Source organism: Sturnus vulgaris, chromosome 1 (genome assembly GCF_052056855.1).
Source record: "Sturnus vulgaris isolate bStuVul1 chromosome 1, bStuVul1.hap1, whole genome shotgun sequence".
NCBI classification, from domain to species: domain Eukaryota; kingdom Metazoa; phylum Chordata; class Aves; order Passeriformes; family Sturnidae; genus Sturnus; species Sturnus vulgaris.
In genome coordinates, this window is record NC_142243.1 from 43,548,287 (window position 1) to 43,560,437 (window position 12,151).

Consider the following 12,151-nt stretch of genomic DNA (forward strand, 5'->3'; position numbering starts at 1 on the left):
CGAAATTGTCGCCGCAGGCGGCCTCCGGGCACAGCACGTAGAAGGAGACGCCGGGCTCGGCGTAGAAGTCCATGCGCCGCTCCGTCTCCTCGGCGGCGATGAGCTGGAAGGGCGTGCGGGCGCACCACCGCTCCGCCGCCTCCGCCAGCGCCTCGAAAGCCATCGCCGACCCCGCCGCCGCCGCCGCCGCCGCCGCCTCCCGCCCGCGTCCCCCGCGCCTCGCGCCGCCCCGCGCCCGCCCCGCGCACCGCCCCTCCCGCCCCCCGCGCCGCGCCTCGCGACCCGCGCGCGGCTCCCGGCACCGGCCCCGCTGGAATTCGCCGCAGACAATTGACTCGACGCCTCCTGGCAACTTGGGGGAGAGGGAGGGAAGGGAAAAAAAATAAAAAAAGGAAAGTCCCACGCATGAAGGCGCTGTCGGCGAGACCGTGCCTCGCCTCTCCGCTTCCCATCACTCTTGCCAGAACTGGGCCGGAATCTCGGCAGCATCCCCTGCGCTGAGCACATGGGTACTCCCTGCACTGGGTTCCGTGGGAGCCACCCACGGGTGGGCTGTTGGGCTGTCCAAATGCGGACAGAATCCCCCCGTGGAAACGGAAAGCTTTACGGAGGTTCTTCCTCGCCCCCTGTCCTGTTACCGTGGATCTGTGGGTTTGCAATGAGGTAGGTCCACGTTACCCTTCCAAGCTTATCGCAAGGAATTGCCTATCTGTATGTCCAACCAAGGCGTAGGAGATACGTGAGCTGATCTGCGTTAATAAAGGGCCTTAGATTTGCATTGGCGTGCACTCTACTGCAAAGGAAAGAAATCCTCAAAGGCCTGCGTGGGTTTTCAGCAGGAAGCCCAGGAATTCATAGAGGTGAACAGGAAGCACAGAGGCCATACGTGGCAGTGGGCAGAAAAGTTTACAAGGACAAAGAGAACACTGGCCCTGAAACAGGCCAGTGGCTGTTCCTGGTCTCCTGAGTGGTGTTCAACTGCATTCCCACGGCAGGTACCACAGCCCTGCTGGCGGGGTCAGTGTCACACACCGAACACTCCCATTGTACCTATCAGTCCGTGCATAAATCATTCGGGCACTCCAAAGTCATGGTGAGGTCACCAGAGGTCTTTTCCAACCTGAATGACCCTGAAGCTGGCTCGGTTACAGCGTGGTGGCGATAACGATTTTGTGATTCCAAGCTGCAGAGAGGATGTGCCTGAGTATGGCAGCGCCAGCACAGCTGCGGCAGGGACACGTTCCCTCTGCCTCCGGCTGACCTGGGGCACACTGCGAGCACCCACGCTGCTGAGCTCAGCCCCACGGACCCTGTCTCCTGCCGAGCGCTGAGGTATCAGGAAACGCAACAACATGAGTGCTTGTGCAACTGTAACTCAGCTCCTTTACGCATGGTGGGATGAGAGTGCTTGCTGTTTTTTCCACCGAAGGATTTTTCATTTATTCTGCACAGGTATTTTGGATAAAGCCCTCATTCCTGGGGTGCTCTTAGAGTGGCAAGTGCTGAACACTCCTCGTTACACTTACCATGTTTTTTACCAAAACATGGTAAAAATTACCAATGTTCCAAAACTCCTGGTCTAGGCACCTCAAATCTCAGAATACGGGTGTGCTCTTGTAGGTACTTATCCTGGTCCCGGCACATGTCTCTTCACCAGGGCAAAATGAGGCAACATCAGTCTGGGGAGGTGAGTGCACATAAATACCTGCAAAACACTCACTGTGTGGGGTACCTGTGGAAGACCTGCAGATCTGCTCTGCCGGCAGCCTGGGGCTGGAGCAGTGAGTCCTGAATAGCTGGAAAGGAAGTCCTAAACCTCTTGTCACTTCCTGAAGGAGCCAGGGGTCCTGCAGAAGACCAATGTTACCGCAGGGTTCCAGGTGTTGGCAGAGCTGTGAGTCCCGTGCAGGACTTCTCAACTTTGATATTCTCTCATCGTTGGTATTTGGGGTTTTCCTTTCCAAATACATTTAAGTAATTAGCATTAAAATAGGACATGGAAAAATCTTTTCTCCTAATATGTGACATTCACAGCTTGCCTGCAACCATTGGGCAAGGATCCACCACTTGGGCAGATACCTCCCCTGCCACAGGGCTCAGCCACCAAGGTCAATCCCAATCCCACTGTCTCTTTGTGCTTCCCAGAGATCTGGCTTTGTGTTCTATTCTCCCCAAAGACCATGCTGGCATTGGGTAAGGATGTGGTGGTGGGAGTGAAACCTTGGCCTTTCCTGTCGCTGCTGGGGCCGTTGGGTTTGGGGCCTCCAGCCGTGTCCTCCTGCCTAGCAGCGCCCTGGCCCACAGCAGCAAGGGGAGGTCAAGGCTGTGTTGCAAACAGGCACAATTTCCAATAAATGGGGTCTCAGTGTTAACACCTATGATTTATGTGCATTTTCAAAGCCCCACATGAACATCTTTTTAGTCCCTAAAACATCACTTTGAAGTATGTGGTATTCATTATCTCCCTTCTGTGGAGTAGGGAAGCTGACAGGTTTCAAATGAGATTTTAAATATCTTATTGCAGCATGCACTGCAAAATCCTTTGTCACGTTTGAGGGTGCAGCCATTCAAATCAGACAGATGTGATTATTTGTTTATTTACATGTGATGACTCTCTTTGCTCTAACACCTGTACCCCAAAAGCAAATTATTAAAACAGTCTGGTAAAGGGTAGTGATTTTGACAATGCAGAAATGCTGCTTGCAGAGCAAGCTAGACTCAGTGGCACTGACTATTGTGCTGATGCCAGGGGCTGAGGGATGGACATGTGGATGTGAGGCAGGTGCAATGCTCATGACACCGTTATGCCTGTCTGCAAGTCAAAATCAGAAGCACCTGCTGCTTCTTTGACAAGACGAGGAGATGGCCAACAGTGCTGTACAATGCCTGAGCTTTTCTTGAAATAGTGTATACTGAAATCACACACGTGGTTTTTCTTCCTACTTGCTGCAAATACCCACGAGCATCCATGCCCCAAAGCATGGCCACATAAGAGGAGCAAGTACCTTCTTGGGAGAGAAGAAGGGGGTCAAGGAGCTGTCTGCTGTGGCAAAAATGGTTTACAAAAGAGAAACCAGAGGGAAAGTAGTTTCCCCTGTTCTAAGGGAAAACATTTCCATCTCCTTCTGGAACATAGCAGCTCTGATGCTTTCTTGATCTAGTTGCCCTGATCCAGGCTATAGAGAAGGCAGGGAAATGTTGCTAGATCGTTTCAGAGGGATGCCTCTGAATTCAGTAACTATGACCAGCTGGAAAAGGCATTTCACTTTGAAGAGCATGTGGAGAGCATTAGGGAGGGAAAGCACGTGCACTGCCAGAGCCATGCTAGTTGGAACAAAAACATAAATATCAGCATTTTACAGATGTCTTCTGTTTTTTGCAGGTTCTACACCTCCACAGAAATTAAAGAGTCAGGTGAGAGGGGAGTGTCAACATGAGGGCTGAGTGGATAAACCAATTTTCTGCCATTTGCATGGATTGGAGGAGGTGTGGAGGGGAAGGTTTTCAAAGTACCTGGCTCCCAGGAGTTATCTTTACAAAAGCCCTTGCCTCTGCTATGCCACGTGATGAGTGTGGTCTAGAAGGCTATGGAAGGGCAGAGTACCTTGCTAGGTGTTTACTATTTCTGTGTTCCCCCTGGACGCAATTCCACTGGGAAAAGACATGTAGGGAAGGTGAAGTGAGAAGCTGTGGAAGGTGGAGGAGCAGAAGGGTTTCTGAAATGTGTCAGACAAACGCGACTTTCTGGCAGCTGTAGTGTCTCTCTGAAACACTGAGCCAGTGTTCTCCTCTACAGCGGGTTAGAAATCTGACAAATTCCACTCATGGACTGGCCACCTTCAAGATTTTTTTTTTTCTGGTGAAGTGCTCTCATTGGTCTGCTTTTGGTGAACTGCCAAGCAATTCACATTAATTCTCCTGACCAGCTGTAAGAACCCGACTGCCCTCCTACAACCCTCATTACGCACCCTCCCTGCTGATCCAAATACAGAAAGGTCAGGAGGGTGAGCTCCAGTAAATTATAAGAGATACACCCCTAGCTGCTGTGCTGTATCAGCTTGTTCCCTTCCCTCTCTACACTGTATATGCAGTTTGGTCTCCTGAGGAAAGACTGGTTCCCTTCTTCCAGAAAACAAAAGCATCAAGAAATCCTGGGGGAAATAAAATAGGTGAGGGAGGTTGATCCCTTCATGGACAACCGCTCAAAAACCTTTACACCACGGACCTTTAAAAAGAAAGTATTTCTTACTGTTATCAGTACTGGTTCATTCACAACATGCTTTTCACACACCCAGAGTGTCCTTGACACTTGCATTTGCTTGAGCGAGGTGCTGAAAGAGCTGTCCCTGCAAAAGCCTGGTCTATGCAGGGCTTCCAGTGGTGTTTGCACCCTCACAGCATTTCCACTGAGCCTTTAGCACCATTACCTGTCCTGCTGCAGCAGAGCAGCAGGGTATTGTTCCAGGGCCTCAAGCTGAGTGACTGTTGGTCAACAGATCAGTTCTAGGCTGGAGTCCAGGAGCCAACATGTTGGTATCTTGCAAATTGTTCCCCCACCTTACTTCACTGCTCCTGAAGATACTCAGCTTTCCAGACAGCAGTCTGTGTTTATCTTGTCTATAATGAGGAGCACAGCTGTGGCTGTCCTCTTTGCTTTGGGTTCCCTTTTTTTTTTTTTTTTTTATTTTTGACCCAATGGTAAATGGAGTTAAGGAAAGAGCAAGAAAACTTTGAGGAATAATACAAACCAAGAACATGTTGGAAAAGGAAAATGAGTTAGGAATGCACAGTTTCTCAATGTTTCTCAATTAAAATGTTACTTAAAAATCTATATACGATAAAGATCCTGCTGCTCCCACAAATCCTCCTTTTGAAGTCAGTGGTTGAGCATCCTTTTGCTTTGGCAGTAAGAAATTAAACACATAAATAGTGATGAAGATCTGGGCTATGAAAAATCCACTTACTTAATTAGCAGCTTTCCCTGGTGGCATTGTCAGCTCCAAAATATGAACTTAAATTTTAAAAAGGCATTCAACACCCCCTGCATCAGTCCTCCTCCTAGTCCCTGCATTTTAGGAATAGGAAGACAATGTGTTAAATGTGAGGGAGAATGTACTGATGCACATCTTCCTGGCCTTTAGGCAGGCACTTTGGAAGTCGGTATTGCTGTTGACATCCAGGCCAGCAGTATCACACTGCATTTCTGGGTGCTGTGCAGCAACAGCACAGTGTCCATCCACTGGTTTGACAGTGCCATGCACTTACTAGCAATGGCACATTATATTTGTGAACAGTGCACTGAAATATGATGGAAATATTTGATTACTCAGCAAGCTGAGGGTGATATGAGGATGGATTAACTGTGGATCCCTTCACCTGAAATTTTTCATCTACCTTCCCTTTATTCTGACCCTCAAAGCCTGGTACAAAGCCCTCATCCTGCCACATGCTGGTAAACCAATGCCAGCTGTGTTGAAAGAAGTTGATTTTCCTTTAAGCTCTCTGAAGCTTGGGCTGCATACACATTTAACATCCTATGTCCTTTTGGAAATGGTATGTTTCAGACACAGACACAGTGGTAGGAATGAAGGGTTGTGAACTTTGTTTAGGGCTTGTCTGAGGCTCAGCAAGCAGCCAGCCAATATGGCCAGACATGAGGCTTAGTGAGCCCAGACTGGATACAGGGGTGGGAAAAATTGGGAGCATAGCACTGGATAGCTTCTGCCTTTGCATCTTTTTTGGACACAGAAGCTGCTACATCACAGTTCTTTCCTTTTTCACCAGGAAGTATCTGTCAACACTCTTGTTTATTGCTGGATCTGTGTATCTATGAGCAGACCGTGTAGCCAGGAAAGCCAGGTGGGGGAAACATTATGAAATGGCTTATTAAGAGCTGAAAGGTGACTTTGCAAAGATCTGAATGTCATAAGGCAACATAATCTCTTCAAGCAAACAAACAGGATTTTTTTTGTCAATTTGTGATCCTTTATGATATTGAGAGGGCACAGAGCTGCAGACTGTCCCTGATTTTCAGATGAATTGCTCCACTAATATAAAAGATATTCTCATAATAGTCGCAAATTAGTTGATTGCTTGAAGTGCCAGAATCCTTAATGCTCTGCTATTTTAACGTATGGAAATTGATTCAACACTTATCATCTATTTAGAGATGTAAATTTATTGAAAAAGATGCCACTTCTTCTTAAGCTTTAGGCAAGCTCTGATACTTAGCTTTCTGGGCACAAGCAGGTTTTTAAGAGAACTTATGATTTTAACTGCAGCAATTTACTTCCCTTCTAAAGGAGGGGAGGAACAGAGGAAAATCGACTGTATTGTCTACGAGGGGAAAAAAAATACTGGTACAAACACTGGTGTGAACTGACACAGATAGGGCAGTATCTGGCACATTATACCCTGAGGGTCTTTTCCCAAGCACAGCACTGGCCCAGACCTTGCCCTAACTTCTGCTGCAATTGCTCTGTAAGTCCTCACTGGTATTGGAATCATCCCGTATTTCTGACACAGTCACTTGCTTTAGGGGAAGAGTAGTGAAAAACGGAGCACAGGCAGTGACAGCAATGACATTGGCCAGGTCAACACCCCATGGAAAAGAAAGCTGCCCTCCTTTCCAAAGGTTAGCCTAAGCTTCTAAAAGCAAACAGCCTCAGCCTCTTGGGATGCCTTCCTGCACAGGCAAGCCCTGTGCTGATGTCGTGGGCATGAGGCTGTTGATAGGATTAGATGGGAAAGTCTGGAGCCTGGTCCTAGCTGTGCTGCTGACAGCCCTCCCTTTGATTTGGCATAGTCACTTAGCATTTTATAAGATGGAGATTTGTGTGTATTAATTAGGAATACTGTTCATGCCTTAGAGCTTGTGAAAATATGAGTTTCTCATGTGGGAAAATATTTTTTTTTAAAAAATGGTTATCTTAGGTATTTGATCCTTTATTATTATTATTCAGTATGATTCATATATTAATGCAATACCAAGAATGTCTCCATAAGGCCTAATATTATGCTTCTGGGATTAAGCAGTATTTCTTAATGTGTATCTTATCCCAGTATTTTTGCAGAGAAGCTGGAATGGGGCCAGTTCACGCAATGTGCCTACACATTAGTAGTTAGCTCAGGTCAGGAGAGCACTTAGAAAGTGAATGCCCCAATCATCCCTACTTACCCTGCTGTGGTTTGCATCATGAAGAGGGCACAAGGGGTGGCTTCCTCTCAGATGAAAGGCGGACAGTGTGCACATTGCAGTCTCAGCACTCTCCTGCATTATGGATCTGCTCCCGGGCTGTAGTACTTGCTAGCACAGCCACAGCTGCAGTATATTTATTGCACCTTTAAATCTCCTGGCGGCATTTGGGAAGTGAGTTCACTGGCTGGATTAATTAACCACCAAGCCTGGTATTTTGACTGGCTAATGGTTAATCAGGGGCTTTATTTTCTAGTTTACACCATCTTGTTTATGATGTTGAGTCCAGCCTCAGTAGTATGGAAGAAAAATCTGGCTCTGTTTCCGAGGTAAAGCATCTTAGTATCTTGAATAAACTTGAAAAATTGATTTGGAGTAAGACAGGGTTATAACAGAGCTGTCTTTGAAAGTCACTTCCTGAGGTCTGTCTTGATCAGAATCTTTACTCCCAGTGGGAACTTGTGATGTCCCTTGTCTTAAGACTCACTAGCTCCACTTTGAAAAGAGCAGGAAACCACCACAGCCTGCAGCTGCTGAGTGATCCCCATCCCTACACTTCCCTTCTGCCATCACTCTCCAGCACCCAGACCCAAATAACTCTCTCTCTTCCCTAATTACAATGACTGCATACCTAAATATAACACTTCTTACATCATGAAGGACAGAGTGACAGCTACCAGTAACTCTCATGGCATTCAAAGCTTTTCCACCACATAGGTGACCTCTCAGCTTGATTGTGCTGGGCTGCTGTGGGGCTCCGGTGTGACTGAGCAGACAGAACACTGGCTGCCGTCACTGCATGGTCTCTCACCTTTGTGTCCTCTCCACCTCAGTCCCATCAATGGCCCTGCTGTCATCTCCTCTGTGCAAACCACTCCCACACATCTCCTCTCATTCAGCTTCCCAGTGCACACGCTGCACAGCCTGTGGCTCCGGTGTAATTGACCATTTTGGTACATGTCCCCTACACTTACACAATTTTTTGGCATCTTTGTTTTATGTGATGAGCATTTACGGCTCATATCACAGGCTCTGTGTTCCTCGCAGACTATCACAATCTTGGTAATTATTTGAAGAACTGGAGTAAAATGATGCTCACTGAAGTATTTGGTAGGTGTTTTCCTGAGCAGGTGCTTGTTCAGTTTTGTTAGTGTTGTTAATGTCTGGCAGGAGGAAAATGTTCAGGAGGTGTCAGAACTATGGAGGAAAAAGACAATTCCAAGTTACAGAGGGGCGATGGCAGAATTTATGGGCTGACTGGAGTGGCAAAGGAGCAGACAATTATATCTTATTGGCAGCACACAAGGCATGTTTTCCTTCAGAACAGACCCTGTACAAATGTTTTCATGCTTCATCATGTTTTCTCAAAGATTTTCATGCAACATCCTACAACAAAGCTAGCTGGTCTGGGAAGAAACACAGGTCAAAATTTTCATGTAAAACCTTCAACATGATATTTAGTGCATTTTTGCACTCTGCCCTTCACAAAACCCTATTTTTACAAAAGTTTATGTGAATTAAAATTGCAGTCAGAGGTAACAGAACCTACAGGTTCTGTGGGATTTCAAGTCAGATGCATGTAATTCCTTCCGAGATATCCCATCAGTTGTCTCATTTAGTTGTCAGTGCCATTTAAAAAGCATGCATTTGAACTCAATCCAGCAGCACACAGAGGAACAGAATAAGTCATCCTCACTACAGTCCGTGTTTCTACCAGCATCTGCCTAAAAAGTTAAGGAAGTGTGGGTACCCCCACTACACAGGGCACACAAAAGCTCACTGACAAAGCTAAACAAAACATAGCAAGGCAAATCATCCCTTCAAAACTCTTGTACAAATCCCTTTAGCAAAGTGTTCTCAACCTAATTTTTCTCCAACCCCCACTCCTTCCAGCCACAGGGCAACGGTAGCAATGAATTTTGTGTTCAATTTACAGCAATGCTGTGAGATCAAGTCAGGCTACCTCAGGCCATGGCTCCATGAGGGCATCCTCAGCATATGCAGCACCAGCTTGAGATCTTTCACCCTCTCTCATCTTGCCCTTTGTTTCTCCAGTCCAAAGAAATACTGTTTAGTCCCAATAAAGGCAAAGACAAGGAGGGAGGAAGATGGGTCCATTCACAAAGTCTTTGTCATTTACAGTAAGTTTACAGCAAGCTTGAATACAGCCAGTGCATTTGTAACATTTCAACACCTACCCCCTTTCCTGTAAATTCGTGCAGGACTTTTTGGCAGCAGAAAGCACAACTATGCTAAAAGTAATGGAATTACAAAAGAAAGAAAGGAAGGGAGTGTAAGCAGTGGGAATAGGAAGCAATAGCTAAACAGAGACTTTTCGATTTATATACACACTCCTCTCACATAAACCAGAGGCAGCTATTGCCTAACTATTAGTTTTGTTAATCATCTTATCTTCTGAGAACAGGGTTTGGGTGTAGGATCAACAACTTCTGGTTCACGTCTGTCCCAAACGTGGCAGCTTTTGTTTGTGAGGCAAGCATCAGCAATACTCTTTTCCTATTGATAGCAGACGTATTTATGTGGGTATAACGAACTGTGAATAACCAGACAGACCCAAGATGTCGTCATTCATCGTCAGCAGCTGAATCCACAGTTATCATCAGAAGCCTTCATCCCATCAAGATGCCCATTCCTGGGCAGCTGTGTTTTCCACAGGATCTCTCTGACTCAGCAGCCAGCACACTGAATAATGAAGCATAGGCAATTACTGAAAATAACCAACACATGCATTTCCAGGCTATGTTTCTCTAAGTTTTCAAATTAGGAAAAAAAAAAAAAAAAAAGAAAAGGTAGACATGTACAGATTGTTGGGCTTTTGGGGTTTTTTTTTGACAACTCAAGTAAATGGACTTTGAAGGAGAAAGAAGTACTGTAAAGCTTGGCACATCAAACTCTTTCATACATGTCTATAAACAGGCCTATATCTCGTCTATAATACAGGAAACTGTGCAAATCAACTAAGGCAAAGCATCTTCAAAATAGATATACTACCCACAGTCAAATGCAGAGCTATTCCGAGACATGCTGAAGAAAACCTTTTTCCATCAGTCTGCCTTCTCCACAAAATCAGTTCAGCCAAGACTTGTGAGAGGAGGGGGATGCTTTGGTGGAACAAGGACGGACAGTGCCACCCACTCTCACACATGTGACTGTCATCGGGGGACTGGGACACCTTTTACCCGGAGGTGGCTGTTCCTGTGGTTCAGCTGGAGTGACTCAAGCCGTGCCTGCTGGCAGGCTGGTCAGCCCTTGGGGCTGGAACAAGGGCAGAGATGGGTGGAAGTTTTTCTGCACATGACTAAAATCTGAAACATGAGCTTAGGCATTGCTGCAATTGTATTTTAAGACGTGCCACCTGGACAAGCAGATTACTGAATTTGTCCCTTTGGAAACCAAGTGTTTTTATGAAAAAAAAAATTAAATTGTAACAATATTTGAAATATTTGAAGTCATAAGCAGGCCATGTTTGCTGGTGATGTTTAAGGAAAGCCAAACCACTGATATGGATGAACTCAATGAAAAGAAGAAACCATCAGGAACTACAGCTGCCTTGAACTGCTCACCCTGCCATGGCCAGCAGGCAGCTCTCCATGAATGCAAAGAAATCCTTAGTTTCAGTTCATTCTCATAAATACTCCACATACACTGTTAATCCACATTTTAACTAACTGGCATATAAAAGACATTTCTGGTTTATGTAGAAAAATTACTGTGTGATGGTAAGATGTGCTAGTGCTAAAATTCTGCAAGATTAGAACCTTCCATGAACAATCAGGAATACTTTATTTCATTAACAGGATTAATCAAAACATTTTAGTCAACTTATTTCTCCAGCATGTTAAATATATTGCTAACTAATTAAGAAAATTCGAAATAATTGCTTGGATTCCATTTTCCATCCAAATGAAACTTCCTGCAAATTATGAACCAATGAACAGGCATCTAATAGGAACAGATAGACGATGTTTAGTGTCTCTAAATACACAAAACATAAAATTTCAAGGGCCTCAATTAAAATGTCAGGTTGGCAATGGCTTTAAAACATATATGTGTGTTTAGAAAAAAATCAACATATTGCTGCTGGTGGTGGCAGCCACCTCTTCTGATCTTGGAAATTGCCTACTGCACCTTCACAAAATACATTCCTGGTACCTGAGAACTGTGGGAAGGGTGGAGATGCCAGAGAGCTCCTCAGGCAGGAGACGCCAGGAGCTGCTTGGGACAATGGCAGGGAGGTCACACACACTCATAGGGACTGGCTGGCTCACACCCTCGAACAGGCTGTGGTTACTTACCTGGGTGTGGAAAAGGGCACATAAACAGCTCATGAACAACAGGCCACCTTTGATATGATGCATCTGAGGGGGATGCAAAGTAGGGCCAAACGGAGTTTAAAAGTAGTGCAGTTGTGTGAAAGTATGTTAATTTGGTTACCAACAAACAAAGATGGGGAAAAAAAATCAGTCAGGGAGGGATGAGCAGGAGAACATGGCCTAGAGTACAAAAGCAAGGCAGAAATCGATTATCAATGTAGCCTGGTGCTATCTTACCCTCTCAAGTTTCATATCTTTTATTTACACATAATTAATAAACTTCCTATGACGTCCTGGATTTTAGAGTACATGAGAAGACAGTGGATGGTAAGCAATGAAAATGCTGCACTCTGCTGCTTTTCCTTTTGGGTGCAAATACTATCAACAGAACTCAGGCATTTGCTCCAGTAATGGGGAAATGGCATCAGAAAAAATGTTTCCCTGCTTATTCAGATCTTTAGCTGGGGGAGATTCAGGAGCAGCATTAACATTTATTAGACTGCAAACCATACCATGCAGATCTCTTGCACCAAAGTGTGAAATCCCAAATCGGTACCAGCTTGTTAAAACAGACCATTTTTACTGTTAGAGAATGAACAGGGAAAAAAAAAAAGGAGAGCAA

General features: G+C 45.5%; 1 protein-coding gene across 16 annotated transcripts in view; it reads right to left on the minus strand.

Moving 5' to 3' along the window:
* MTURN (maturin, neural progenitor differentiation regulator homolog) overlaps positions 1 to 225 on the minus strand; it is a 68,141-nt gene extending 67,916 nt beyond the window's left edge. For 15 of the 16 annotated variants that reach the window (XR_015803765.1, XR_015803748.1, XR_015803733.1 and 12 more), the window contains exon 1: positions 2 to 216. Coding sequence is in view for 3 of the 16 variants with exons in the window: in XM_088164853.1 (XP_088020979.1) it covers positions 2 to 163 (162 nt within the window). In the remaining 13 variants the exon portion in view is untranslated. Of the gene's footprint in view, position 1 lies in introns of all 16 variants that reach the window. The other variant, XM_014878439.2, reaches the window with a different exon arrangement.
* Between the last annotated feature and the right edge of the window lie 11,926 nt (positions 226 to 12,151).